The sequence below is a fragment of the Hyalella azteca genome, unplaced genomic scaffold (genome assembly GCF_000764305.2).
Source record: "Hyalella azteca isolate HAZT.00-mixed unplaced genomic scaffold, Hazt_2.0.2 contig13892, whole genome shotgun sequence".
Lineage (NCBI taxonomy): Eukaryota > Metazoa > Arthropoda > Malacostraca > Amphipoda > Hyalellidae > Hyalella > Hyalella azteca.
The window spans coordinates 15382-25901 of NW_025943797.1; the positions used below are offsets into that span (position 1 = coordinate 15382).

The following is a 10520-nucleotide window of genomic DNA, read 5'->3' on the forward strand; positions in this document are numbered from 1 at the left end:
TTTAATAAATTTGGGGTAGTGATGTACCTCTTAAGATACCAAATGAATTTTTTTTATATAGTTGCAACACAAACTATAAGCTATTTTCCAGCTGCATCTCCTTTATGATATGTGACCTCTGCACTGAGGCCAAAACTAATAATAATACCTCTTTATTGCTGTATGCATGAGAACCTAGTGTGAAAAACATATCCGATAATTGTTAAAATTTCTCCACAATCAATAGGTTGAATTGAGATGCTGTCTGAAATTGGTCCACTTGCTGTAAGCGACCTATTTAATAAAATGAGATTATAGCTTCAGAAAAATGTAAAGGCTGAGCTGCAGAGTAGCCCTAATTAACTCCTGGTACTAATAAGCTAATGCCAAATTTTGTCATTGTGTTCAGAGAATCATTTTTAAAACTTTTTGCCTATTTTCTGTTATTTGTATATTTTGCTTGGTTCCTCATATTTCTGAAGCTGTTACTTTAGTTATTATCTAACTACATTGGATTGAGTGTTGGTTTTCTTTCAGAAGTGATTTATAGTTGCACCAACAGGTTATAGTTAGTATCAGATTCATTGATGCCTCTTCAAAGCACACCAATTTTATTGCATTAAGGATAGTACTTTGTGACAAAGATGGAGGATGTACCTGCAATGAATTCAATTTCTGCTGCTGGTGGTGAGGATCTTGGTGCTGATCATGACGGCAGTCTTAACTCAGGTGAGAGCTGCAGACCGATTCTGAATTTGCAAGAGGCTATTAAATCACCAAGTATAGTGTACAAATGAATATTTTAGCTTTAAAAAAGTGCACTGTTAATTTTAATCAATTGTTTAACAACACATTTTGTTGATTTTTTGCTTTAAAGACTGTGACTATGAACATCCTTGCTTTAAAGACTATGAACATCCTTGTTATTCCATGCAAGTCATTTGATACAGATTTATTCAATAACAGAAATGCAGATATAAATTAGCTAATGATTACCAAGCTGCCTATTACTTATTTTATTTCATTTTTCAGGAATAGTAAAGCCTGAGCCGTTTAATGACTTGAACATCAAACCAGAAAATGTTGAGGAGTTTTTTGGAGTCAAGGAGGAGAGGGAGTTATTTTCCATGGATGATATTGAGGTTGGTCTAATTAATATCTATTGCTGATCCTAATACACTGTATAGCTCCATCCTTGGTTATAAAACAAAGTTTTATTTTTTATATTAGGATTTCCGTGACACTCTAATTTTGTTCTATTTTAGTTTGACAGCAACAGCCACTCAGCTACTGGTGGTCCTGAAGCTTCACTATCCCAAGCTTCAAGAATCTATAAGGAAGATGGTGAAGCTCCTGAAGTAAATCATGGCATCAACCATAACAGCAGTGATAAGGAAGACTTAATCACTAAAACTTCAAATACTGAGCCTGATAAAGAGCCTGTGTCATCAGTTAAATTGCTCATAGTGCTGCACAAGATATCGGCTGCGGACGTTGATCAGTTGTGTGCTGAACATGACATCAGTCCACATTCAGCTGAGAGCTGCAAACAGATGTTGCATCCAAAGGAGTCCAGTGAATTACCAGGTACATAGCTTGGAAATATTTCAACATTTATGTTTATTGTGTGTATCATTTGCTATCATGGCTGTTACAATGTTACTTAACATTGCCTAATTCTGCCAAATTTGTTTAATTATCTCTGTGATGTCAATTTTATAAATGGGAACCATAATGATAATTCCTCTTGCTATGATTCTTAACTTATATTTATTATATTTTTATTTATTTTTATTTATTTATTTATATTTTTATTTATTATATTTATTATATTTTAACTTTTATTTCTCCACTACTCCAGCTATCCATAAGCAGAAGTCTCTTCATGGAGCTGAAGCAGGACGAACCAAGCCAAGTAGGATGTGTCAGCTCCATGGAGTTGGGAATGAAGATTCATCTCCCGTGGATAGAAATTTGGTAAGGGGAATTTTTTAAATGTACAACCTTAACATTCCAAGAATATTATGAGGATCTGTTGTGTGATGTTATTTATATTATATACTACAATTTTAAGGTCTGATAAGGTTAAACAGGTGCAGCTAATATTTTGTTCTGTTGCTTAATGGGAAACACTAACTCTGTGTGAGGAAATTTACTGTGCAAATTTGGATCCTTATTCAATTAGGTATCAAATCTGACCATGATAAAATCCAATAGTCAAACTTGAATCAAAGTGGCTAGCAGCACATATTAATGCTTATAGAAAAATTGATGCAATGGTTGCAGTGTTAGGTTAGGAGAGTCATAGTCAATGGGAGAGTTATAATCTGATAGTGCAAGATTGATGAACAAGAAAGATAAATTATTAAATGCAATATTAGAATCTTTATTCTTTTTAGTGAATTTTCTCATTTATGGAAAAAATGCACTATTGTGCTTGTCATGTCCGTCCGTCTGTCTGTCCGTCTGTCCATGACCTCGAGTTTTCGTCGACGAGAAAATGCGCTCTCTGTCACTCACTGCAGTGAGTACTGAGTTATATTTTTTGAATTATGGAAGAATGATATACTTCAGGCTTACATGTAATTCAATAAGTACAAAATTACAAGTGAATAATAAGCTGTTGTGAAATTGTTCTGCTCCTTACAGCTCAATGAATTTTCCCACCCTACTCGTTACTTGTGGAGTGAACTTACCATAATATTTTTAGATCTGTGTGAGAGTTTCATTTCAGACTTCTTTGCTTGAAGATTGCTCTTACCAAAGAGTACATATAAGTGAGGTATATTGTTTATGCTAATTATTTCTTAGCTTACATTACATTTCATCCCCTATTTAAGCCTGGGGATGCCTGCTCATAGGGATGAAAAACCTTTTCAGGAGTATAAACTATTTTATTATATAACGTGAACTTATAATTATGTTTGGTTGCAGTATTTTTGTGCAAAACTGGTAGACCCACTTCTGTGAAATTTCTGGTGAATTTTCTCAAACTTGGCAATTAATTCTCATTTAGTGAGAATTGAAATCTTCCTCACACTTTGTATTTTGATAAAGCTGGTGGAAAATTCGATTATATTCAACAACAATCAATTGTGTTTCTGTGTAATAACCAAAATTGTTTGTGGTTAAGAAATATTGAGCAAAAATTTTTCAACATGAAATGCCAAGAGGAGCAATATGCAGTAAAATCAAAAGTGGTGTCAACATTGAAAAGAACCCTTAGACCTGACACTGATTTTGAACATTGAAGAATTTTCGCAGCTTATTGCTGTCTCAAACATGCAATTCAGTTCCCCATTTCTGCTGTGCTTAACTGCCTGGCACCCTTGCCGATTCTGACTAGAATGGTTGCAGGTAGCTGGGATTGAACCCACAACTCACTGCTCCCAAGTAACCACTCTGAAATGTAAACATCGGATCATTCTTTAGGAAGGTATCTGAGATTAGAGAAATTGTTCTGCATTATTGAAAGCTCAGCTTATTTGGAACCAATGCCAAAGGCTTCATTCAGCTCTGACAATTAAATGCAAGTGTTCACTATTCATTTGAGGAAATTTCAGTCTCAGCCTAACATTGTTTGTACATGAGCAGGTTGTGATAAGTCCCACCACTGCAACTGTTGATTTAAAGACGAAGCAACGTCCATCATTGAAAAGTGAAGTGTTTAAGGCATCATCTGATAAAACTGTGGTGCCATCTTCACATCACAAAACTGATGTGTGCAAAGTTGCCAGTAGAACCTCAGGGACTTCTCTGCACACAACTCTACACTCAAAATTGAGGCCTCGGAACTATTCTCATTGCAGATTGTCTGCCAGTCAGAAATGTAGTCTTTTTCAGCCCTCGGCTTGTGTTAAGAAAATGAAGCCTCTCAACTGTAATGGTTGCTCCCATGCTAACTGTAATAAATTGCATGTGGTGGGACCTGAATCTAATGTTAAATCTAATTCTGAATTGAAGTGTCATAAGTGCTCTGTTTGCACCTATGCAACCAGTATAAAAGGTAATCTAACTCAACATGTTGCAGCTGTTCACAAAAATGTGAGGCCTCATAAATGTAACATCTGCAGCTACTCAAGCAGTCAGAAAAGTCATCTAACTCAACATGTTGCAGCTGTTCACAAAAAATTGAGGCCTCATAAATGTAACATCTGCGGCTACTCAAGCAGTCGGAAAAGTCATATAACTCAACATGTTAATGCTGTTCACAAAAAATTGCAGCCTCATAAATGTAACATCTGCAGCTACGCAGCCAGTCTGAAAAGTAATCTAACTGAACATGTTGCAGCTGTTCACAAAAATGTGAGGCCTCATAAATGTAACATCTGCGGCTACTCAAGCAGTCGGAAAAGTAATCTAACTAAACATGTTGCTGCAGTTCACAAGAATTTGAAGCCTCATAAGTGAAACATCTGCTGCTTGAGTAGCTGCAGATCTCATAAAAGTGATCTAACTCAACATGTTGCTGCAGTCTTAAGAAGTCCTATGCATTGTTGTTGTATTGTTGGAATAGAGGAATATCTTCAATGGTAATCTACAAGTTCAAGTCAATCAGATCCATAGAAAGCTTACTACTTATTCTCTGTTAACCAACCCCAGCTTGTTATCATTTAGGACTGCCATGTTCAGTGTTTGACAGAGATATTTCTTCATTGAATTGGTGTGTATCATTGAAATCATTGGTGACCATGGAAAAGACTATTTTTTGCCATATTTTTTATGTTGCATTTTCCGTTCAATAAAGTAGCCATTAGAAATAACGGGAGTAAGAAATTTAATTGTTTTTCAAGCTCATCGTCTATTTGTTTAATAATCTTTGATGGAGATACCAAATGAGTGATGTTTTATGTGATTTCTGCAGTCTTGAATGACAACGTTGTTTGGTGCATGTCATGACATGTCATCAAATTTCTTCATTTATAAATGTCAGATGCTTGTGTTCAATGTTGATAAGTTTTAACAGTTCATGATGGTCAGGGATATGATCAAAATGCGACCCGGCAGATTTAAAGTATAGTATGCACAACAGAAACTCGCAAATATTTTCTAGAAGAATTGTTTCTTTAGAAGAGAATAGTTTCTACTGTAACAATAGGTTGATGTCATTTTCACTCTATTTCATGGAAATCATACCTAGATCACTTCTGCACTCATTGTGTTTAGCTAAACTTGACTTTTATTGCAATAAAATGCAATAAAATTACTATTTTATTGCATTTTATACTTCAAAAATTAATTTTCTGCCTCATTTCTTACAACAGAAATTCTAAATTTGCTGTATTTGTTAAATATGTACAAAAATTATCACGTCAATGCACTTCTTCAATAAAAAATGTAATACATACTTTTCCACATTTATTTAGTGTAAAACTTATTACTTAGCTGGAATTTTTACTATATAACATTTATTACTTGCTGCATTTTCTGCATAAAATACTCATCACTTCACTGCATTCCTGCTATAAAATCTTTATTACTTTGCTGCATTTCCCTCTTAAAAAACATTTACTTTGCTGTTTTTCCTCAAAACAAAGCGTAGTCCTCTGCTGGATTTGTTAAAACAAAGCTTCAAAAATTACATTGGAGAGGGATTTTTAATTTCTTGTATTTTAAGAATGGATCTTTTTATTTCTGGTATTACTTTAGTATAGAACTAACCAATTCCTTGTGTATTACCTTAGTATGAAACTTACCAATTTCTTGTATTACTTTAGACTGCTACTTCATAACTTCTTGCAATTTTTAAAAAATGAAAATTTTAATTTTTCCATTACCTCAATGTGAATTACATTAGGATGAAGATGATTAATTTCATGCATTTACTTTGAATAGGACTTTGATTTTCTTGAATTTCCTTAGTATGGAGCCCATTATTTTTTGCTTCATTTAAGAATGGAACTTTCAGCTTCTTGCGTTATCTTAGACTTAACCAAAGCCTAATTGATGATTAACTGATCGTTTGCACTAGGCTAACATTGTTTATCCCAGTATGAATGGGTGAACAGTAACATGAAAGGATTTTTTTTATTATTTTATTGCTATTCTGTTCCTACAATTTTTGCCCTCAATATGAACTCTGTTTAGTATGAGGCCAGGAGGTGGCTATTTTCAGGCTGGCTGATACTGCCCTAGCCTCTATGATCACCTCATTTTCAGATGCCAGGCGGGAAGCATTACATTCATTTCAAATGTTCTCTTCAATAATATAAGCATTCTGAACTAACTCAGCTCATGAATTAGTAGTATTATTGCTACGGATTTAATTTTATTTCATTTTTTTTTGTAAAGGCAGATTACTTGAAAAAATGTGGTCATTTGTATGGTTTTTCAATGTGAAGATTCATTTAATAAACTTAGGAAATTCATAATGTGATATTACTTTTCCTGACTCGATAAAACCTATATTTCATGGCACGCATGAAAAATTTCAAGATTTCTATTTGTTGAACCACTTAAATGCAATTTTTCATCTTGGAATAATTATTTAAAATAATTTTGTATACATATTTTTTTTAGAAAAAGAAATACTTTCTTTTGCAGGCATGTTTGGCCTTTTTATAATAGCAGAAAAATAAAATGCAGAGCAAATTGTGATATAAAGTTGAACTGTGTCTAGAAAACTTGTACAATTGTGTAGACTGAAGTAGTGTGCCATAATCTGGGAATGAATGTGGCGTTATCAAGAGACGAGACTAGATGACTTTTCAACATGGTCTATGGAGCCTCAATTATTCACATGTGAATTATTTCACGAGTCCATTCACACATCACAAGTTTTATTTGTTGCTCAATTTTATTGATTTGCACAATAATTATAATTGAGTTCAAAGCAAAGTTCATCGGGACATTTATTTAAGTTATCAAAACAGCTATATAGCATCATATTAGGCTAGGATAGATTGGATCAAATGATCAGTTGTAAGAAATCTTCTAAGCAAATTAAGAAAAATGCAGGAATTGGCGATGGGCTATGCATGTTCAATCAACCATGGCGCTGCTATATTAAATCAGGTAACCAAGTCTGATTTGATCTGCTACAATTTCAAGGACTTGAGTATTTAATAAATTGTAGTATATAAGTACGTATATTCAGGTTCGGAAAAAAGCACTTTTCCGAACCTGAATACAGGGGTCTTGAGGTGTTTGACTGGTCTGGGGGTCTGCCGAACCTGATATGGAATTTGAATTAATCATGGTAATTGATATTAGAATATTTGCTGTGTTATGTGGAGACCCATTCTCATTTACTCTGCAAGGAGGCAGGAATTTCCTGCTTAGGGGTATTTGCAAACCCACAATTCCTGAAGTGCAAGTTGTGTGAGTAAACATATACTATTTGATTTGGTATCTAATGACTATTACTGACTAATCTGTGTCAAATATAACAGAGTTACTTGAATATTTTTGTAGTGCACTCTTGGTAGTGACTAATATCAAGACCGGCCTGCTGGGCTCTACCAAGCAACCAAAACCTGGGCCTGGATTGGTTTGTCATGCCAGGATCATGATAAATGAAAGGCTACAAATTATCTGAAACCTTGAGAAAAGCTGAAAATCAGTTTATTTACAAAAATCTCGTCTGAACAGCATATCAGTGTGCTGGTCCACATTCTATTGATTATTTTGATCTACAAATGGATTTTTCTGTAACCTGAATACAGGGGTCTTAGAGCATTTGACTGGTCTGGGGCCTGCCGGACCTGATAGGGAATTTTTAAAGGTAAATTTACATAATTCAGTAGAAATGTTTTATGTTTTCTGGACATTCCTGAAATCCTAATGGGATAATAAATTAGAAAATTTGCAATTCAAAATTTTAAGTTCTCTTATTGTTTCAAATGATTTGCAATCTATAATTTTTTCTAGACTGAAAAAATTATTTTTTCAATTTTACAAATTACAAAAAAGAAATTCAATTTTAAAATTATATATCCTGTTAATTTATTCATGCATTGTCTTCAACTTTACACAAGTGTGCAAAATTTTAGATCAATTGGACAGGTATAAGTGTGTTAAGTATCGATTATAAGATTTGTAGCAGACAGACAAACAAACAGACAAGAAGTGAAGTTGAAGAGTCCGATGTATCTGTGTGACGAAGGGACGAAGAGGTTGGTTGACGAAGGGACAAAGAGGTTGGTTGACGAAGGGACGAAGAGGTTGGTTGAGGACGAAGGGGACGACCGCGGGGAGTGGGACAATCAGTGCGAGTTTATCCTCTCCTGTCTCGGCTACGCTGTAGGATACGGCAACGTCTGGCGCTTCCCCTACCTCTGCTACAAGAATGGCGGGGGTGAGTGTGGTGGGGATGAGTGTAGTGGGGATGAGTGTGGTGGGGATGAGTGGTTGGGATGAGTGTGGTGGGGATGAGTGTGGTGGGGATGAGTGTGGTGGGGATGAGTGTGGTGGGGATGAGTGTGGTGGGATGAGTGTGGTGGGGATGAGTGTGGTGGGGGTGAATGTGGTGGGGATGAGTGTGGTGGGGATGAATGTGGTGGGGATGAGTGTGATGGGGATGAGTGTGGTGGGGATGAGTGTGGTGGGGATGAGTGTGAATTTCATCATGCTGCAAGGAAATTAATAACTTAATAAGTAGAAATCATATCTATATTTCTTGAAATACTAAATCATTTTTGCTTCATACCTAATAGATTAGGTATATATAACCCAATTTACAATTAATCTTTACATTTCAAAAATACAAACTCGAAATATACCACTCTGAATCATAAGCAGTGCTATGTTTCATATAAAATCAGTAAATGAATAAAACTGATATGAAAATCATTAAATCCCTGACCCTACCCTTTGATAGAAACAGCAATGTTATAAATGGATAATGTTCAACCAAGGGCATCATAGTTCAACCTCTAGCAGAACCTGAGTTCTTTGACTGAATGTTGAGTGAATTCTGAGTGTAGTTTATGAATAATCCTTTTTGTTATTTTTGCAAGAAAAAATTATAAAGTATCATCAGTCATTGGTCCTCTAAAGGCCAGAATGGAATAGGCAGTACTAATCCTATCCTATATGAGAGAATACTCTAGCAATAACAGCATGACAGTTTATGTTTTCAATGAGAAGGTTTGCTAAATACAGGAGCAAAAAATCCTTAATTGATCTTTGACAGCAATAAATGAACTTCTAGTAACAGCTGAAATGAGAGCTAACCTGAACTATGATATGTCTTTTATTGACAACTAACAGCCAATTAATAAGTTCGGAAAATGTAGAAGGAAAGCTGGAAATGACACGATTCTTACACCTAATTAGGAATAATATTCTTAGTTACAGTCCGTCACTGAACAAGAAAGTTAAATACGCATTTATGGATTTTCAAGTGGTTCAGTAACTACAAAAGCATTGGCGATCCTCACTACAGCTGGTACAAGAACTGAAAGTGATGCAGACATGCTTACAACTGATGCAGACATGCTTGTAAGTGATGCGGACATGCTTGTTGTATTCGCCAGGATTTCTCCTTTGGACACTAAGCATTTCACTCGCCATGGTGTGATTTGGTGCATCACTGCTACGCTTCTTTCTTTTACGAGTTTCACGGGACACATTTTTGCCAACATTTGTCGTACCAGGCTCGGTAGGGGTGGAGGTCACTTGTTCTGCAGGGTTTGTCCTAGGCTTTGTAAGGGTCCAAGTTTGAGGCACTGTTGGTGTGATTCTCCTCTCAGTTGAAGATGGATCACAAGGATTGATGACCCTTTGAGCAGCAGCATCAATGCTTGAGGGACCTTCGCGAGTGTCATGAAAATCTTTAGCCAGTGTCCCAGCACCAGGTAAATCATCAACAGTTCCATCCAAATACACAATCTCGCATAACTCTTGGGCCTCCTCAAGCTGTTCTTTTCCAACTGAAAAAGCAAACAAAGAGATGTTATGATATAGTGAAGATTTATAATTCTTCATGTGCAAGCAATATTTTACGTTTTACAGTTAATGTATAGAATCTGCTGTCTAATTGAAAAAGATTTATATTTAATGAGTTCATAGATATGTTGCACTGACTTAGCATTCAAAATGCTTATCAAAGGACAGTAATTTAAAAATCTCACAATTATTTAGCAATTCAATTCAAATTGATTGAATTACCGGTATTTCATTACAATTATTTCATATAAGTGAATAATTAAGTAAGAAATAGAAAATTACTATTTAAATTGATCATTCACTGTCATCAATATGTGATTGCAGGGATCTATTGAACACTGATAAGGACATAAATTCATTGTGACAACAATATCAAATAAATTTATCTGCATCAAAATCTGTGTAAACTTAATGCTTAGCAGAAGTATAAAATAAACGTAAATGAATTAAACTTCTCATTTCTATTATAATAATAATGGAATTGTGAAGATACTTTCGCTATTGTACTCACCTGCACTTGAAACATCAACTTCACTTTCAGGGACTCCAGCTCCAAACACAGCAGTTGTTGACAAAAGAGGTATATAACATGGCCTTTTCAATATCAGAATACTTCACATTCACAGCAGGCCCTCCACCTAAATGAGATTAGA

The 10520-nt window shown here is 35.1% G+C and overlaps 1 protein-coding gene across 2 annotated transcripts; it reads left to right on the forward strand.

Annotated features, from left to right (window-relative positions):
* Positions 1 to 441: 441 nt before the first annotated feature.
* Positions 442 to 5193, forward strand: LOC108672463 (zinc finger protein 808-like). 2 transcript variants are annotated; one of them, XM_018160131.2, is made up of 5 exons: positions 447 to 708; positions 1012 to 1121; positions 1245 to 1566; positions 1841 to 1956; positions 3574 to 5193. In XM_018160131.2, exons 1-5 carry the CDS (start codon positions 624 to 626, stop codon positions 4387 to 4389), a joined length of 1449 nt encoding a protein of 482 aa, XP_018015620.1. In that variant the 5' UTR covers positions 447 to 623; the 3' UTR covers positions 4390 to 5193. The 2 variants fall into 2 exon arrangements, with proteins under 2 accessions (XP_047739826.1, XP_018015620.1); XM_047883870.1 differs by lacking the exon at positions 1012 to 1121 and having other exon boundaries at positions 442 to 708.
* The last annotated feature ends 5327 nt before the right edge of the window (positions 5194 to 10520 follow it).